The 22663-nt window shown below is 26.5% G+C and overlaps 1 protein-coding gene across 1 annotated transcript in view; it reads right to left on the bottom strand.

Annotated features, from left to right (window-relative positions):
• LOC113551411 (rap guanine nucleotide exchange factor 4) overlaps nucleotides 1–22663 on the bottom strand; it is a 191562-nt gene that overhangs the window by 86777 nt on the left and 82122 nt on the right. The window contains exon 3 of the mRNA XM_026953644.1: nucleotides 7852–7958. Within this exon, the coding sequence (XP_026809445.1) occupies nucleotides 7852–7958 (107 nt within the window). The remainder of the gene's footprint in view (nucleotides 1–7851; nucleotides 7959–22663) is intronic.

The raw sequence follows: 22663 nt of genomic DNA, 5'->3' as shown, positions 1-22663 counted from the left end.
GAGTAAAATAAAAAAAATACTTTAAAAAATTTGAATTTTTTGAATTCTCAGAATTATTAAATTTCAATACCAACATATTAGAAAAATATTGATTCAATTTATTTTAAACTAATATTTTTATCCCATGATCTATTAAAATAATGCATTTTAGGTTATAAAAATTCATGAATACGATTGTAAATTCTAATAAAATATTTATTTATTTTTATGTTTCAGTTGTTTGTAATGTTTGTAACATGCGAATAGCCAACTAGTTAGGACGCATTGAAAAAAATTAATTGGACAGATTGTATTATGACATAATACTAGTAAATAAATTTAACATTGCAAAATAATTAATTATCATTAGGATAAATATTATATAGGTTTTAATGAATACGCGCCATGCATATATATTTTAAAACATTATTAATAATAAAATAAAAATAATAAAAATAAGCTGTTGGTAATAACATGAATATTATGTAAAATATTACACAGTTATATTCACTTATGGTTGCTTAGTTTCACTTAGAGGGATAGTGTTCATCGGATTTTTGTTGACTCTTAAATACCCATCTCACCTACCCTGACTTGAATGCACAACAAATTAGGATTTCTATTCAAAATAGATATACTTTACGGACGTGTTGACATTATCATCCATCATCAATGTTTATTCTGGAAACGCATATTTTTAATATCGATAAAGTCGTTATTGAAATTATTTCCGTACATAAATCAGATGCAAAAACAATATAAATCAAAACGTTATTTTGTCTCATCCACACCATGACAAATAGGATATTACTTTGGTTCGAAAATGGATTCGTATTAACAATCACATTTTGTAACAGAACAAACAAGAGTTAAATTTATACAGAATTATTATTATTATTTTTTTTTTCAAATATTTATTTTATATTTTGAATCGTAAAGCTAAAAAGTAAACTAATAATAATAATTAAAATACGCAAGTATGAAATGTAAATATAAACGTATTAATAGAAATAACGTTAAGTGTCAAAAAATAATAAAAACACAATTGTTACAAAATTTAACGTGCATAATATGATAATACTATTGAGCTTAGTTACTTGTTATTGAAAACGTATGAACCAATAATTGAATGTATTAACTGAAATACGTCTCACAATAAAAAACTGTTCAATTTTTAGTTCTTAATATACGATTTTAGTAGGTACCTTTAAATGTACATGTAGTGATGTGTATACTAAACAATCATATATTACGATAACTTTGTCATAATATTAATATAGTCATCATAACAATAGACATATAATTGTACACATTGATTTTCTCAGGTTAGTTTGATTTTATTTTGCTTACAGAATGAAAAAACACAGGATTGAAATTTGGAAAACTCGAGAAATTTATTTCGTTAGTTTAAGCCACCCGAACTGTTCTTTGCAGTAATTTCATAATAAACATTGTTTACCAAAACAATCGCACCGGACTGTTACGTTGCACAAACAGAACACTGACGTTGACCTGTTAGTATAAAAATATCTCGGCCCGGCCGTTTCACAGTTGACCGCTTTGACGTGAACAATCATACGCCGTGGTCCACGTACACTGTTTTTCACCAACACACGTATTGCGACGGTATACGGTAAATTCAATTATCGCAAAGGCTCTATATTTGATAGACGGCCCGCAAAACTCTTTATCAAACTAGAAAATGTGTAAGTTTCCCAGCGTCACTGTTTGAATACGATTTACTAGGAACGCTACAATGTCATGATCCTTTTCAAAAATAAAATATTCAAAAACATATCATCGAAGGATAAAACATTACACGTGAAAAAGAATATTTATTCCACGGAAACGATTCTCCGATTTACTTTAAAATGCACTTCTTTTAAAAAACGTGTAAATAGTGGGCGGAGGCACTTAATAATTATTGAAAAAAAATATTACGCTAAATGCGGTCCTTGAACTTTCTTATATCGTGTGAATACTAGTATTGAAAAGGGTTATCTTTGATTGAGATGACTGACTTTTTATTTTTTGATAGTTAAATTGAAATGTTTTCAAATTTACAATAAAAGTACGCTATTTATTGGTTCATTCTTATTAGAATGTGCGCAATAACAGATACAATTTTGATTTTCAAATAGCAGAATATTTTATTTATGTTTAATCCCAATATGGATAAATGCAAACGTTTGTGTACATTTTCAACTGTGAACAATAAAAATAATTAATATGTAATATAAATATTAAATATATTAATATAATTATTATTAATATACATTGTTTGTAATTAATTATGTTTAGAATTTAGATGAGCCAAGATTTAAATTGGCGAATAATTTACTTTTACATATCAATCTAATTTCCGTTCATAACACAAAATAAATTCAATTTCATCAATATTGGTTATTCATAGGTTTTAATAATTTGTATTACGCATTTACAGTTTTAATTTAAAATTAAAAACAGATTAAATAACATGTTAATTAGAATTTTTGAACTTTATCAGATTGTGTTCTGTGGATCTGTTTTATATTTATTTTTTTAATGTAAAATGAACATCATAATTTTCTGAGTGAAATATTGTTTTTGTAGTTTGATTATAATTTTAAAAGTAATAAATAATAACAAAATTAACAAATTCAATTAATTTTTGCTGAAAACTATAAAGATTATAAGTAGAACCTTAATTTAGATGTTCGTTTAAAATTCAAAAATTGTCTAACGGTAAATTAATTTTAGTAGAAATAGTATAGTTAAATAATTAACATTTAGTTAAAATAAGGAAAATAATGATAATTGTAAATTAAATTCAACTGCTTTTACACAAGCTGTTGTATAACATTTTATTTTTTAAATGTAATTTCTGTACTTGATGAATACTAAAAAATAATCTTGGACATTTATTTTCATTCTTTATGATAATAATAATTGAGACAGTAAAAATTAAATTAAAAACCAAAAATACGTGGTAAATTAAAAATAACCTATTTCCATGTGCAATGTACCTTCTATGTAATAATTACATTATTATTCCTGTGTTAATTTTTTTTAATTATCTTTTATTGTATATTTTAACGATGTTTAACGAAAGTATGCGGCCGCATATTGTGAATAAAATAGATGTAATCCATATTCGATGAAATAATGCGAATGGGTTGGTTCTTGCTGGAAATTGGTGTCAAAACTTTTAATGACGCTTACACTCCCACTCACATTGGACTAACTGTGTAATTAATATTTTTCCGGTGTCAATATAATAACATATTATTAACACTAAACCAAACATTTCAGAAGTCCCGATGGGCGGTATGGCTTGATAATAAGCTAATTTAAGTCATATGTTAGGAAATTATAACATAATTTATTTTTCGTTTCTTACAATAATAATGATAATAATACGAAATATTATAAACTATCGAACATTTTCACTTTTCATTTTATTTTCTATAGATCATTGTTATATGATTATTAATGACGTATTTTAATGTTAAACACTAGACAAAGAACATGCAACTACGCATTGTGACTTACATACTTGTAAAAAAATATTATTCGTTTCTCTCTTCTTCTTCCATACTTAAGCAGCGTTTTTTTTTACGTATCTATTTAATATAATATTATTATATTTTATATTGAATGATCAAAATTTCATCTCATGACTACTAGAAAAATTAAAAATTATCTGATGCAATTTTATTCTATTACGGTCCACGGCGACCTCATCCACTGAAAATACCGACCCAACACGGTTTTAATGTCGAATTTGTTACGGTTTTTCAGATTTGATCGTTATAATAACACCTATATATACAAGCTAGTTGTATAATGAAGTCGTAGAATAACAAACGACGATTTCTCACGTGAAATAATGAACCAGTGCGGAGGGCAATAGGAAATACTAAGGCTCAAAATACATCCGGGATAAATACGAGCAACTTGACACCGGGTCGAATTGCACGTGATGCTTATGTTACGATGACATGATGACTCGCACGTACCCACTACAGTACTGAAATAGACAGACAGAGAGTTTACAATGTATAGCTATATAGTCGACAACAGAGGTCTATAATCGTATGCGATTCTGTACCTTCGTATATTTATGCGCCCGATATCAAATCCACAATATAACTGAACGTGCTGTGTATGAAATACAATATATTTATACACATTTATTTTATAAACACAATTTATCTATACCGTCTCCGTGTCCGCGTCAATACGTTTTTCTGTTTAATATAATTTATCTATTACTAGTCAATTCATAATCAGGAATCTACGATGTTCTTACAACTTATAATATTTTTTTGATTTTGCCGAATTCAGAGAAGTAAAAATATCGATATTATTATTTTCGTGTTTTGGAATAAAATATAAACGATAGCCAATTCATAAATTTGATTTATATGCTTTAAAATTGTGAAAGTTATTATTAATATATATGTGAATTATCAAACATTCAAATAGCTTTACACGTATTTTTACGTTGGACCTGTGATGAGTAAATTATTAAACACAGCAGGCGAGTTTATGTGTATGAAAATATATAAGGTATGTAAGACATAGTTTATTTATATACAATATATATGTTCAATTATATTTTACATAATTCAATAGCTGCGATTACAAAAGTTATGAAACAAAAAAAAAGTGTACAAAAAATCCATTATTGTAGTTTTTCAATTTCTTAAACGTTATACATTGTGAAATTGTGTTAAAACTTATTAAATTGTATACTTTTGCGACATCGCCGCTGTTGAATAAAGAATAAATAAATGCATTTAGTCTTTCCAGGTAGTCAAAATATTTTTAGTCATATGTTTTGATATTTTTTTTGACATTTGAAAAGACTTGTAAACATTTAAAATCATAATAATTGTTTTTTTACGTAACATACAATTACGAAATTATTTTTAAGAACGTATTAAAAAACATGTATTATAATTTGTCTTATTGAGTGTTTTAGTATACACTTTAAAAAAATTAATTTAGATTTAAACACTAGAAAATATTTGTACTGAGTTTGCATTTACAATATTGTAAATACTTATATTATGTTCAAGTTTATTTCTCTTAACTAGTCTATACCCTTTATGGGTTTGGAACTTTTCCTGAAAGTAAATTACGCACAAAAAGATAAAATAAACGCGAGTAGTATAAATTTCCCAGTAGGTATGTGTATTGTGTATAGGTTTCAGTAAAGCCTCTGCTTTGCCATAAAGTGTCGCCTAATCTCTGATAGTAAATATTAGTCTACTATACCTAACACAGGAGAGGCGTTTTCGTTTTTATCGTTAAAAGTATTTATATTCGTCAGAGACATAATAATTATATGGCATTTCGTGCGATTGTTACATAAAACACTAAGCTTTAAGTCGTAACTATTGAGCGGAAATACGATTAACCATTATTTAATTTGCAGACGGAAATATTACGACAGAAATCTAAAATTATAAAAACACGAACGAATTTATACAACACATTTTTACAATGAAAATTATATATATTACTATGCGACTTAACTATAAATAGTGTAGGACAAAAAACAGTTATAACTGACGATTAAGGGTTATTTTTATTCTTTGAAATTCAATAAGGCCCATAAATATTGACCTAAAATAATACAATAGTATAGTTATAATTTTAAAATATATTTAATAAATGCCCCAAATTCCAAATTTATCAGTTACAATGATTAATTTTGCAATCATAGAGTATGTTTTTTTGTACTTAACAGTTTATTTTTTAAAGTTAATTTATATTAGTTTGAAAACTAATAATACAAATTCTTATTTATCTTCGAGTAATGAACGATTCTATGTATATTTATCTAAATTTATAATTTTTAAATATTGTAAGTGTAATGTTAATAATCTTTAACATCGGTTTTTATAAAGTTATTTTACACGAAATTGGTGAGAACCTCACATTATATCCTCACAGACAGTTTTATATAATAATAAGTATAAATTAAGTACGGCATTAATATACATATATCATATCAAAGACATAAACTCTGGGTGGATTCAAAGTTTATCAAAGTAAACAGTTGGCTAATATGTTAAGTACGTTAATAAAACAAAAATGATCCTTGTCAGAACTAACTCTAAAGCCAGCATCAAACAATATCGAAGGATTTTCAAATAACAAAAGTAACGTATTACAAGACATGTACATTTGAAATTTATGTGACTTCCTTTATATGTAAGAAACGCAAAGCAAGTGAAAAAACCATTTGTCAATGAATCTACAGAATGGAAAAAACTGTAGGGAGACCTTATACCAAATTTTGGAGAGCGAATTTGAAAAATAAAACCTAAAAATTATCTCAGATGTCTTTACAAAGGAATATAACACAGCGATGTTAACAATAGAACTTACATACTGTATAGTCACATCCATTTACAAATCCCTTAATACCCCATTTAAGTTCGTTAAACCAAAACATTTTTAAATCCAAAGGACTAACAAAAATAATAGGGAATTTAAATATCCGCGAAAATTATAACTAGAGTTATAGCTAAACTTATGATGACAGGGACAAACTAGAGAAGTAGAAAAGTGTTCCGGAGAAAACAAATTAAATGAAGGATTAATATATTGTATATAAGACTCAAAGCTCCTTTTGAATATCAATAGAAGTAGATGAACAAAGGATATAACTCTGACATTTTATTTGTAAGTAAAAATAGCATACAACAGAATAAAAAGTTTAAAAGCCAATACCAAACATCTAGTAAAGGCCTTTAAAACACAAAATGAATGCTATTATATCCGTACAAACAAATCCATTAAAAATCGGGAGAAAATATAATTTTAACTTATATAACGTCATTAGATAGTGTCATAGTGACCTTATGTAGAGCAAATTTGAACAGTGTAAGAAATTAAACCGAAAACTAATCTATCCTACAAACAATTATGCGACCCAATATTGACAAGGTATAGCAATGCTTATCAAGTAAAATAATAAAAATACCTTTGTATAATAATAACAGTGTTTCAAGCCAAAACCTATTCATGCAAATACTCGTATAATTTTTCTCGGGCATAGCCATATCGAACACACGAAGAGATATTTCATCAAACATTGAACATCACAGACACGCAGAATAAACCATCTCAATTGCGCTTAAAATTCAAAAAAAAGCAATTAAATACCAAACCAACACAAAAAGTCCCGTAAAATAAGAAGGCCGGCTAAATAAATGAAATGAAGAATATTCAAATCCCGAATTGGATATAAAGGAAAAACTGCCAAACGTAAGAAATGGGACTAGAACTAATGAAAATTATTTAATCGACTAAGATCAGGCCATTACGAGATAGTTCTAAAACATAGTAGTTATGTACTGAGAGAAAAAAAAAACAGTAACTATAAATTTTGTGAGACTTAAAGAACATGATATTTTTTTAATCTCCAAACAATTTGGAAAAAATTGTAATTATATTTTTCACACAATTATATTTATGTTTATTATATTTTTTTAATCACTAAAGTAATATTATATAACTACTAATTTATATTTTTAGTCGACTGTTCGCATCCTCTACTAATATCAAATTTTAAATTTTCATGTTCGGAGTTTCATTAGATAAATCTATCTAAACTATACAAATCTCTAAAATTTTTATACCATAAATAAATAAATAATATAAACACCACTAATGTTCGATCGCTACTTGAAAATAATATTTACCAGGAGTAAACATTATGCAAATACGAGTATAATAATTTATTAAATAAGTGGCTTATAGCGTCCGTGAAACCTTTGTTCATGTACATTAATATTAAAATTCTTCGATACATTTTACACTACTGTAATACATTTTTTATTAGACAACTAAAAAACCATTTTTTTCCTCACTTACCTTGTCAGTGTTAGTTGACGAAGTCTGATTAGTATGCGTAAGTCTTGCTTCTAAACTTCCACCTAATACAGCATACCAACTTGACCCGATTTCACCTTGTCTGTACACTGAAACAAGAAAAATAAAAATACATTAATTAAATAGAAATACACCATCAGTTTTTAATAATCTAAATAACATAAATCTAACATCGATTAATAAAACTTTTTGGGTTCGTTTATTTAATTGTGCTATATCTATTATCTACGGATTTAACGATATTAATAATTTATTTATTTATCAGTTCTTCTAATAGACAAAAAGTGACAGAATGTTGGTTTAATGCTCATATCACATCCATAATATTTATTTAATACATTCATATTAATTTTACTTTATTATTGAGCGAATAATATACATGTTCTAGATATAAAATATGATACCAAAACATAAATACCATTACGGTAATATAAATTTAATTTGATTATTAAGATCGTGTCATTCATTTGGGGTGTTCATTTTGAAAGATTTATTGAACTCAAAAATATTGAAATATAATCAACTATATACGTTATGCTGAAAGTGAAAGAATAGTTTATTCTTGTATGTAAATAAATTGTCTACAAGTATTTTAACCTTAGAATATATGTGTACATAGATCATTTCAAACGTTATAAAATGAAACCAAAATTGGTTAGGGTGATAAATTTTCGACTTAAAATAATCGCCCTGTTTGTAAATAATTTATAATATACTATATATGTATATTATAATGTAAGAAGGGAATATTTTAAATACATACTTTGAGTACATACATATTAAGTGAAAACCGAGGAAAGGGCGTAGAAATCCTTTGAAATCATGAGTGGCGTAGATATTATATACGTATATATAAAGTGCCTAAGTAATTGCCATACGTATATAATATATTATATAGCAACACGCCCATACGCACTTAACCTAACTGAGAGTGCTTTGCACATCGAATAAAGGTCAGCGTGACAGCGTCCAAGAGCTGTTGACATTTGAAATCTAAAAATGATCTTTTAAGTTATATTATATTTATCAGTGTTTATAGTGAGTAATGACTATTTATTAAAGGGACATATAAAAGTATTGTACGCGTATATAAATAGTATGTTTACTTAAATTTAAAAAAAATTTTTCCCGATGGACTTGACGGGTTTTTGAACGGTACAACTTCCGTAATGTACATTGAGTATTTATTTTGATTTTTTTTCCTCTTACATTACCCGCAAGTGGATTGGTTGTTTGGAATATATTATGTAGATATTTTGTCTAGAAACAGTTGTTTCTGAATAGATTGATTATTTATTTCTAAAAAAAGGATGTATTAAATATTTCAGACACAGAGGGTATTCCGAAATTTTGACACGCTTCGAGTACATTTTACTGCATCCAATTTCAAATCACTTGCAATATGTGCTGTTTGAAATATTTGGAACGCATTTACTACCTCGAAACGTATAAGGCACGAAAAAAAATACCATCGTAAAATCAATAACATCTTCTATCTGCTCGAAACCAATATTGTAATAGCTTATAAAGTTATACCCCCGATTTATCCAACGAAATGGTTTTAGGTTCAATTTCATTTTTACCTTGATAATAACACTTTAAAGACACATTACGATTTTTTACATCTATAGCATTGTAAACCTACTAGAGAATTTAGAATGTACAATTTTTTTATTAAAAAAATATCTTACACGCGTGTAACGTTGTATGTACACAACGTTATATTTTATTAGCTGAAAGTTACATCCTTTGTTTTTATCTATAACGTATTAAGAAAATATTTTTGTAAACACTTTTCGAATAAAGTTTTCGTGAGTATTATTCATTCAGGAATTACAGGAATTTAAATTAAGGTAACACTATTCTATTAAACACCATAAGTAAAAAAAATGATATTACGGTTTTTTTAAGTTATCATAATTTTCGTTATAGACATTATAAAAAAAATATAAATGTATTTTTATTTATTTATTTTTTGTTATACAGAAAAATATCAAACAATTAGACCTGTTTAGTATCGATAAATTAATTACGTACAAAATTACAGTATAAAACCTGCGTGCGCTCAATATATAATGTTATTGAATTGTTTGATGACTTAAAGCAATTTTTTGAATATTCAAATTATGTTGTATTATTTAGCATTTTATTTATGAGATATAAAAAATTAATTCATATAAAATAAAACCGTATTCAACGTATTTTAAAATTAACATTTTTAATCGCGTTATAAAATATTTGGTTGAGTATGGTTTATATAGCTGTAGAAAGTCATTTATATAAAACCATTCTATAACAATATAAACATTGAAAACAATAGTTTTCATATTAACACAAAGAACACAAATTTACATACAAACAACAACAAAGTTAATTATCTCTAAAAAAAAATCTAGCAAACACACTTTTTTGATTCTGAGAAATGAACAGATACAATATCGGTCACTCAACAGTTTTGTTTTCTTATACTATAAACATTTGTGTCAACAACCGTCAACAATTAAGGACATCCAAATTAAATATGCATGCGAGTGTTATTTGTATACAGAAAATGTTTGATTATTGAAGAGATATTATTTAATACTTGACTAATGACTATAACACACGAACCACAAAAAAAAAAAATGTGTGTAAAGACAACTTTTTGTTTTTTTTTTTTTAACATTTAAACAGATCATGGGTAAATGTCAGAAGAAATGTTTTATCTGAATACAATGAAATATTGTCATTATTGACTTTATAAATCGTAAACCTAAAAGTTTCCATCAAAAATTGGATATTTTACTTTTTCGTCCTAAAAATTATAATTACGAGTTAATTAATTGTGAGGTAGTTCATCACAATAAAAATGTATCGTATCTTATAGGAAAACTTGAGTTCAGTTCTGAGATATTTGATCTCTAAGATTAAACACGAGTTGGGTCAACGTAGTAATATGATACTACTGGAATTGGGTCCGGCGTCACAACACATTGGCTTTGAATTAAAAGATGCAGATTTTACTTAGCCCAAAGTTGGTGACAAAAATTTGTTAAACGCTACCGAAAGCAGGTAAAAATTCAGATATAATTATATATTTATATAAGTGACCATCTTCAGTGTGTTTTTAGTTGACTTTCGAGGCCAGAGTAAGTGTTAGTTAAATTTATGATTTACTCAATAACTGCTTGAATAACCATTATGCATAAAGTAAATGTGTACTTGTATAAATTATTTTTATTTATTTTTATTTGTGCGTATTAATATTATTAATAATTTAAAGTAAATATTTAAAATTATGTAACAAATTTCAAAGAAAAAGTTTTATAATATTTTATATTGCATAATAATTATTATGGTTATATAATAACTATGAATAATTTTTTTATGCATATTTTTATTTGAAGGGGTATTAAATATGTTATCAAATACCATAAATATCATTAATTTGCACACAACAATATTTTTACAGTAATATAAAGTTTGAAAGTTAACACCAATCAAATTTAAGTAAAAACCTAAAATCGAGTGTAAAAATGTTTTCACCAAGTAAATAAATAAATATAAAATTGAGTATCTATTTAGTATTTTCAGTTGAGCTTTATTGTAAAGATTTTGTTTTGAATGTATTGGCACGGGACAACGTTGAAGGTTTTTGTTGAGGTATCCCTAATTTATATTCCTTGTTTTTTCAATCAGATACCACATTCAATAAAACACAGTTACTTATATAACTGTTACGTTTAAGCTTATAACACCACGACTGCATAAAAGACTGGCCCTCAATATAATGGACGTTGCCGCAGCGCAGCCGAGGACATTTGCAGTAAAAGCCCCACCGTGTATTGGTGGAAACATTCCGAAGATACTTAAGGAATAGTTGACGGCCCATTTATGATATATACTGTCATCGCGCTGTCCGAATAATTTACCATTATTTTGTCCATACAATTCATCACATTTAAGGGGAGGTTGATAATGTCGTGTTGGCGAAGAGGAAGCTCACACTAGTACAATAGTATAATCTAGATAATACGTTTGACATATTGTTGTCTATTGATCCATATATTTAAAATAAATAGGTTCAATACGTGTGTAGTGAACGAATTACGAACAAATCGACAACATTTACACGACTCAAATTTTTAAAAATTTTGGATATATTACACTGACGCGGCCGTTTTTTTCTTTTTATTATTATTTTTTTTTTTTTAATTTAAGCCACCACTAAGGAGTTGGTTAATAATATTATTATTTTAAACTCAATGGCCGGCGTAATGTGTATGCAATTTAGGTACATTCGAGTATAGGTTTGTCCGGTGATAATATGGATAAACGAATTTATAATAATATTTAACTTGGAAAAATGAATTATTCTCAATACCTAAAACGATTTGGTTTTTGTTACCAGAAAAGCTTTGTTTCGTGACACAGTCATTATTTACGTATAATTCGTATTAATGAATAATATTATATTATATGACAGTACATTCATTATATCTGCAGTAGTATTCCGTTAAATCGAATCACATTGGGCATGGTTATTTACATATACATATTATAATGTTATACTACGTATACTCGGGGTGAAAATCGACTGTACCATAGCGTAGTTATATTACAAATACAGTACAACAAACACATGAATAAATTGCATAGCTGTGGAGTAAACTATATATTTATACATTTTTGTTAGTCTACTTTAAATAAAATGTTTTAATTTTTTTGAAACAAAGAACAGTATTACAGTAAAAAAAAAAAAAAAAAATGTAGGTGTATACATTTTCTTGTTATCTTATAAATATTTACTAAACCATGTTTATTCATCACACTATTATTTAAATGCAACTGTAATACACGGCAGCTAACCAATAAAAATGTTGAATAATAATTGTATTTAAATAAAAGAAGTGTTTCACATATTAAGACCATCCGTCCGTCCCATCTAATAAGTCTTATAATACACAGAACAATTAATAATGCTCGTATTTTATATTTAAATTAAAAGCATACAAACATAATATACATTATGTAACAAAATATTTTTTTAATATGTATAAACATTATATAGATAATATAATATTGAAAATCTTTGAATAGAGAATAATACGGCTGATGTATAATAGTATACTATACAATTTTCCGGGTCTTTTGTGGTTTCACCTTATTTCACCGAATTGTTCCGCGAAATTCTTCGCATTAGAAACCTTCTAAGTGGTTTTTTTTTTTTTTTTTTTTTGGTTTGAAGAGTATAACGAGCATCGTCACTGGCTCAGTTTGACTCAACTAACGAGTGTGCCAAACACTCAAAAGACGAGATATTGTAAAGCCCTAGGACATTAAGATCACCCAGACTATTGTTTTCAATAATAGACCTCGTATAATGCTTCATATTATCGCCACTTTAGTTTTTAAAGCTTCAAAATACTATGAATTGCACCTTACCATCTGGGAGCTTAACATTTAGACGGACGATTTATTTTTTTTCTTTCTAAATACTATATAATTTACACAGATATAAAACAAAACATAAATATATTAAGATGTAAAAGCACAGAAATTATAAGATATTATTCAACACCGTGATAAAACAATCTAAAATATGATCAACGTCGAATTTTAAACAAAACTGTGTGAAATAGTTTCCAGGTTATTTCATAGAAAATAAAATTTGTTTCCGTGATGAATAATTGTTGTAACAGTGTGTTAATAAAAATTTTTCATAGCGCAAAACAAAAAAAAAAGCACAGATCAATATGATTTTTAACAAGTTGTGTACGCAAAATGTGTGTCATAAATTCAACACCATCTTATATAATATATTGTAGGTATGACATATAACTAAAAGATAAAAAAAATACATTACCATACGTAAATATTACATCTGCTTAGCGATAATATTATTTGTTCAAGTAATAGTATAGTTACCGAGTTTGTATAAAAATATCTCGTTGTTTAAATTATACAGTTATCTTTTGAAACAAATATAACTATTTCGTTTATCTCTTAAAATGCCATGAACCTAGATTATTTCAGTGCTTAAAACTTAAAGAAAAGTTTAAATTATACACATTATAGAACATCATTACAAGAAAACTTATCCAACAAAACAAAACACAAGTTCAAAAAATATATACAACACAAAGCGTTTTCAAAATTTTCATTAGTATATTATTAGATTCATATTATTTACAACGGAAGTTGGTTAATTAAATATGTAATATAAATAAAAAAATTAAAAAAAATAGTAAAAATAAAAGAGTTAAGTAACTTTGCTTTACAGTGAGGCTTGAAATGTACTTCGTCATCGAGTAGGTCAATGTAGTGAATATTAAATTTTAATTTAAAGATAAACCAACCTAGAGTTGTATAATGCCACTAACCATTAGTAGTATATTAGTCGTAGTAAATAATGTAGTTCACGTATAGCATTTTAATCTGACTGGATCTAATCTTTATTCAAAGATATTACTGAATGAAAGCCTATTATGAATTCACACTTTTTCATTAATACTAATAATGTCAGCGTCCTGAGTAGATATACAATATTTATAACGTTATGATTTAACAAAATTTATCTAAATTATAAGCTATAAATTATAAATAATAACAGTGGTTAGTCAATGCAATAAGTGGACACTGATGGACAGTAGTAGCTATAATATTATGAGGTGTCGCATCAGATTATTATTGATATAAGTGTGTGCATGAATAGGTTAGTGATATAAATCACTGATCATCAGCAAATACCAATCAAATGATTGCAGAATGAGTACATTTTGTATATTAATTTATCATTATAATAAAATATAATCTAATGGTTACCTGATTTGAAAAAATAAATGTAATATGTTGTTGTATAAATATGCTAGATTAAAATTTTGTTTGGTAAGAGTATAAATTATTTATCATAAAATTTGCAAGTATACATTTTTAAAATAAATTATATTTAGCTTGACACTTAGTATCACATTAAAATAAATTTCATAAAGAAAACTAAACAAACAAATATCTATAAAACATGTTTTCATTTTCCAGACTAATTAATTATAATTTGTTTGACCTTTTTTTCATAGCATTACTCAGTGTGTCTCTTTGCACAATATCTACTAACTATTTAAGTATCATAATAACAGGGATCTCTTGTGATTAAATACATTTATTATTATTAATATTTGTCAAATGGTATTTTTTTATGTGAAGTTCTTAATACTGAATCTATGAATTAACTCGTCAAAATTATTAATAGTAAAAATAAAAATAAACCTTAAAATAACTATTTAAATATATTGTATTTTTTATATTACTACATATACATGTATTTCATATGATGTTGGTTCATTGACAGTGTAATAAAAATATAAACTTTCAATTATGTTTATAAACTATAGAATTTCGACTTACTTTGAGTGTAACAAATAATGAAATAACAATTATTTTTTCAAATAAATATAATATTAACCAACAGATAGAAATAAACAAAAAAATAACTGTGATAACGCCGACAAGGTTTTTTACAAACAATGTTAAAAATATTCGTTCTCTCGTTACGAATATCCTTTGAAATAAGTTTTATGTGTTAAAAAAATTATTATTAAGATTTTTATTTATATTTTATATGTATAATATAGTCAATGTAAATACTCAAAATTTATTTGACGTTTGATTATAACTTTATAATTTCATGTCTTTGGATTCAAATACACCCACTGCCCACACCCTATAGCCCTTAAAACCCACGATTTAAATATAAATCCCAGTTTATAATGAATTGCGTTTTCAAGTAGATCACGATTAGTTAACAAACGACGAATTTTTATTTTTCATAATTTCAAAATAGATTTAATTAAAAACAAACAGATTAACTCATCGGAGTAAAAAAAAAAAATAATAATAATTAATAAATAAACAAACGCAGTTGTATTGTAATATTTAGATATGTATATATATATTATATGTTTTTAAATTTATTTTTGCATTAACTACGTTATTATTAGACAAAAACACATTGTTTATGTTACAGGTACTTATGTTATTATTAAATTAAATTGAAAAATTAAACTTCTTTGATCAAAATTATTAGCTTAAAGACGATTGCAAGCAGAACACTTTCTCCCTAGAATTTTTAAATTTTTTTTCCAAAGCTTTATCTGTTACGGGCCAATTTAGTAGATATAGTACGTATACTTTAATTTTTGATAATCAGTATAAAACTCTCTTTAATAATAATTCGATTATTTTATCTTATCGTAGTTTCAGTTTTCACATGACACTAAATTATTAGCCGCTATACGATAATATACTTATTATTTATATAATGCAAGTACCTACTAAATCAAAATGTATGCAATATCTCGACAAGATTAAATTTCTTTTAAAAATTCATTATGTGCATATAAAACTTTTTTAAGAAACGTAAATTAGATGAGAGTCTTAATGGACAGTTAGATAAGACAAATATTCTAAGTATTACTAAGTATAGTTGTTGCTTTGGAAATATTTATGTCTCTTCCGTCTATAAGTTATACATCTGAATGTTCTTGCAGTACATTAAGGCATGTTAAAACATGGCTAATACGATCAACGATTAGTTAAGATAAACTTAGTGGGTTATGTAGGTCGAGTGATAATCGTGAACAAGTAAAATAAAAAAAAATAACAATTTGTTGAAAATGCATTGATACAATTAGATAGAGAATTTCTACATAGATTGAAATTTGTATTTAATGAAAAAGAATAATATATAAATAAAATGAATGATAATATTTAATTGTAATAATGTGCTATAAATAAATTGTATAAAAAATCTTAATTTATTTATTAAAATAACTTTGCTCATCCCTCCTCCAAAGAAAAATGTCTGAAGACGCCCCTACAATTAAATAAATATAGTTCATACGTCTTTATATAATATAATATACTGAAATATACCTAATAAAATTTATTTAAATAAAAAAAAAAAAAATTATATGAGGTTTTCATTTGAAAAACACTACAAATTCACAAAAATATTACGATTTTTATATCTTTTAATAAGTTTGATTGTAGTGCCTCCCACTAATATAATATAGTAATACCACAACAAATAACCATCTTATTATGGGATATTACGACGAATGGCATTAAAACACAAAACGATAAAAATAAAGTCTTTGTCTTTTGATATTTTACCTTCGATAAAAAAATATATATATAACCAATCGCATTAAAAATTATATGGTCAATTATTTTCAGTAAAACGTTGTAAACTGTAAAAATCAATGGGTTTTTAATATTTTATGAAGACTGTAAAATTTAACTTAACATTATTAACGTTTTTCCAAGTGTAAAATATTCCTAATTTTTTAAAAGTTTTGTAATATTTATTATATATAAATATATATATATATTTAAAGAACCAACAAAAAAATTAAATTTAAAAATGCTTAGAGCCCAAATTGCCATTAACATAATATATATTTATATATACGGCACACGTATAACGTTACTTAACACCACTTATGTATACGAACACTTTACTCTAAGCCACGGTGTTCTATTCCACGGCCCTTGAAGCCTTTCCTCTCTCCTAGAAGACTTTAAAAAAAAAGTCACAATCATATTATAACAAAATCGTAATATGATCGTATAGATATTTTACATTTTATAATTTTATATTTATACTACAAATTTTATAGTATAAACGTATAAAATAGGTATACGGCGGGAAATCTGGGGAGTTGGCCAATAGTCAGTATCATTATATAATAATTATTAATTTTAATAATAAGTTTGTAATAAAATAAAATATAAATAATAACATCATTTTTTTTTTCAGCGGTACCAAGTATTTTTATGAAAGTGTAAATTGGTCCACAAAAGATTGGACCATCCTGCTCTAAACTATGCTATACTATACTTCCTCAACTATGTACAATTATTGAATTCTACATTTTTTGTTTATCGAAAAATGAAACATTTATAAAATAACAAAAGATGATATTATTTTATTCTATCGGTGATTTATAAATACATTAATCAGCAGTTCCAGTATATTTATTTGTAAATATATAAATATGTATAATATGTAAGGAATAATACTACATATAATTTATATGTATATATATATATATATATTGTATAATACATAATATATTTATTGGGCACAGATAAATAAAAATAAATACGAAATAGTGATTTAGGAAACGTCATCAAGGTCGATAAGACAGCTGTATTTATTTCTTCTCATTAAACTGACTTTTGAACTTAAATTCATTAGTTGCAGTTAGATGTGCATATCGTTGACATCAATCGTATTATTTTATTATATTGTCGTTATAAATTTACGATATTTCGACGAGCAGCATAAACGTCAAAATAATAAAATTATATACAGAATAAAGTAGTATTTACACGGTTTATACTGCGACTGTATTTTAATTTACGACTGTCATTTTCTTTAAAGTTATTGTACTGTATATTATAAACAAGGTATGTCGGTAAGTCCTTTTAATATATTATTAGAAAACGAAAGGAGCTAATAATGTCTATGATTATTTTTCTTTATTATATTATGTTTTTAGTTAATTTACAAGAAAAAAAAATTTAAATATCCTTGATGTTCTGTGGACATTTTGTCCGTTTTACGATTGGATAACCGTCCCGCTTAATAAAATATGCAACATCCGTTCGTGTGGACGTAAATCACTTGTCGGTGGTGGCGGTAGTGGAAAGAAAACCCAGATGCTGTAGAACGGCGGTGATGGGATAGAAAGAAAAAAATGCAAAGCTTTCTTATTCTTTAAGTTCATGACAAACACCTCGCAGCCGAGATCTCGAGTAGGTATGGACGGGAAAAACAGGAAAAAAAACGAATGGGGGCTGTAAATTATGGCCTTTCTTCTGGCCTTTCCGAGGAGGGACCGCCGTTCGCACCGCTGGACGGAATGAGGCGCGCCATTTGTGCCGGATTTTAACTCAACAGCCTGTACTGCAATATTACGGCGTGTGCACGGCGGCGGCGGCTTATTTTCGTTTACCGCCGTATCGATATATTACACCGGCGATGTATAATATACATATAGTACGCGCACATTGCGCACATATCATTATGTGCACGTTGATAAAAGCTGTTTCGTTGTTTCCGTTTAATCCACTAAAAATGTTTCATTTCGCGCGTCAAAAACAGTCTTATAACGTAACGCAATGTTTACTTTGCCGCAGGTAAATTACATAACATATGTCACCAAGTAATGTACATTTCAAGTAGTACAATTGTAGCGGTACGTGTGCATAATTCTGAGATGAAAAAAAAATAGCTTCCACCACTGTTTCCCTGCGACCGGACGCATTGCGTATGCAATGATATGTTACATTTTAAATGCGCATTTTAAGCTTATTATTTTCTGTAATCGTATCATATTATTTATATTATTATTAAAAAATGCGATGTCCTTTGACAGTACAATTGTTTATAAATTTATTTCCAGTAGAACGAACATTTTAAATGTATGATTTTTTTTTTTTTTTTTAAGAAACCGTAGTGAAACGTTTTTCGAACAATGCGAAAACAATTTCACATACTTGGCCCGTGATCAATATTTCGAATTTATTTCATTGTCGTCGAACACATCTATATATTTTCAACTCCCACTTTATTTAAATGTTATTGCATTATTGTGTTCATGGAATTTGATTATGATACGTAAATATTTGTTGTATTAAAATCAATCCGTTCGTTCAAAAATCACGAAAACAAGTCCGCACGCGAAACCGGAATCCATAACATAATGTCCATAACATAATGTCATTTCCTAAATTTTAATTTGGCCAATCCCCACGAACATAGAACAACAGTGTTAGATTTATAACGGACATTGTTCGATATAAAGTAACATAAGTATTGCTAGTCCGTTGGAAAACGCCACGAAATACGCGGCGGAACACGCACCGGCCTAATATGGTTCGGGCCAGACGCATTCGACCAAACTCATTAGGCCGAACTAAACAATGCACGATGTAATAATATTATATTATATTACGGTGGTCTGTCAATATAATATCTCTCGCATAATATTATGGGTTTGTATTAATGTAGTTTAAAGCCCGATGTGTTCGTGGAATAATAATACATTTGAGGTGGATTAGAATGCGCCTTATAGGTTCGCAATTAAAATCTGGCATATAGGTTTCCAGATATTACCGCACCATTATTTCATATTAAAACACATCAAACATCGTGTCGTTGAGCTGAAAATTACCAAAATCGAATTAAATTAAACTGAAATCAAAATTCGTCCCATAATAATTATAATATAGTAAAGGTATACGTCATTATATGTGATACTATAATTATTATACAACACTGGTGATACGATAACACCATTGGTGTAAATTAGTGTACCATACATTTCGAACCACCTCAGTATATTTATTATGATATGAAAAGCTTACCACCGAGTAATAATATTACGAGTGCATATTATTTAATATAATATATATATTACCTTTTTATATCATTTTTAAAATACGAATTGTATACGTTCAGCACAGGTACGAGAAATGTATCAATATTGATCAATAAATATTATTTATATTGATCTATGACGATGCGAATAGATTAAGTTTAGGATATATAATTAATAAACTTTTCACACACACAATTTGTATTAATATGTATACTAGTTACAAACAAAATCTGAGATTGATGTGTAGAATCAAAAATAAAATTAAGCCAAATTTATAAATACTTTATATTGAAATATATAAAGAAATAATGAATGTTATATTAAAAATATATAACTCTTAATTTTTATCAAGCCATTAAATATATGACTCTTCTCGTCATAATCAACTCATAATGAAAATTAATAGGTATACTGAAATTTGAATTAGACGCATTTATTGCTTCCTCGCCCAGAGTTTCTTTACGTCAAAATATGACACCTTTTACGTTATGCATCCTTTGATGCATAATTTATCTTCATCGAGTATGTATGTAGTTAATAGTGATATTCAGTTAAAATAACACTTGCTGATTCAATTCTGGTTTATAGTGAACGATAAACCTTTTGGAACAAACTAAATGAAACTCTCGAAGTTTGATAAAGTAATAATGTATCAACTTTAGTCATAGTAAAATTAATTAAATTATTTAATCTACAGCGATGTTTGTAATGGAAATCAAATTATAATATTACACCTGTAGCACAACAACTTACATTTATTTTCAATATCTTTAAAGGTGATTATTTATAAAATAATGTTTTAAAAATTATGTAGAATATACAGTAATATTTAGTACACATATTACTAAATTATTTATAAATTATGTAAACCATATATAACTATATTTTTTTGTTTACAAATAGTACTAAAATAGAAAAAAGAAAAATTAAATTTTATATTAATTATGAAAGATAAATATAATTTTATTGAACCAATTTCGGTTTATTTTATTTTAAATATCTTATTTTTGGAAAAAAACAAATACGATATTTAAACGATTTATGTATAAAAAGTAATTTCGTTTTAAAATAAATTATAAAAAAAGTTAGATACATTAAAGATGTCACACAGTTGGGAAAACCTAATGATTTTAAGATTTTAATCATTTATGGCACTAGTTCCGTTTTAAAACGTCCGGATCAGTTTCCAGGAAGTGAATTTTAAGATAGATTTCTGATAATCTGGTTAGGATTTTATAGGAGTTTTGAACTATATCTTAAATAATAGTATGGCGATTTTATTTATTAACCCGATTTTGAAGTCAGTTTTTGTTTGAAATAAGCCATAGAAAAGTCCGGAAGTTAGACAAAGAAAGATATTGTGTAGTGTTTTCTTATTGTTGGGTAATAATACCAGAACACCAAATTACTACATGTTAATGATTTTTAAAAGCAAGTTTTATTTATAAATATATAATACAATAAGTTAAGGCATATTTTTAAGTTTAAATGTATAAATAGCCATAACAAAAAAAAAAGAAATGATATACTTAGCTATAATTTAGCTACTTGCATTTTTTCCTAAGATATACACAATACACACCGAGTTAAACGTCTGACAAATTTAAGTATAAATATTAATTTTAAAGTTACGTAATTAATCAATACACACATATAAACAAATTTTAGATTTTTTTGACAAAAATAACTATAGCAGTGTAGTAATAATAAATGCATCGTGGCTGTGGAAACCACAAACCGAAAATAACATTAAGACAGTCATTACAAAACTTTTCGATCAGACTGTACTACCTAGCTATAATGCATATTATGTGAATAGATTTTATATCATATTCATAAGTTTCAATCCAGACCATCTTAGAACTTGAGCGGAAACTCAAAACACCAAAGTTTAAAATACATACCTATGTTTTTGTACTAAAATATTATAATAAACAAACTTCGACAAGATGTAATATTATACGACTAAACACATAATATAATTTTATGCGTAGAGCTTATATTATAATAACATAATCTATACTTATAAAATATCATATATTTGTTTTTAAATATAAATTTAACAATAAATAATATTATAAGTTTATGACCATCTTTTTTTCGATACCGCGGATAAAAAAAAGTAATGATGGTTCTTAATTAATAAAACGTACATTGAATTAACTATAACTATGTTCTGAAGTTAATTTTAACATCCGAACGGTAATTATAAAAAGTTATAAACTGGGCCAACTACGTAATAATATGGATAATGGATTCGTTATGAAAACATATTATATTTCATGGTTTTTCGATAACAGAGTGATATCCACTGCGTTCGAAATATACCACACATTGATATTCCGGAATTGCGTGTAAACAACGCTGAA

This window comes from Rhopalosiphum maidis, chromosome 2, assembly GCF_003676215.2.
Source record: "Rhopalosiphum maidis isolate BTI-1 chromosome 2, ASM367621v3, whole genome shotgun sequence".
Lineage (NCBI taxonomy): Eukaryota > Metazoa > Arthropoda > Insecta > Hemiptera > Aphididae > Rhopalosiphum > Rhopalosiphum maidis.
The sequence above is the reverse complement of the archived record's forward strand: the minus strand, read 5'-3'. Positions and strand labels throughout refer to the sequence as shown.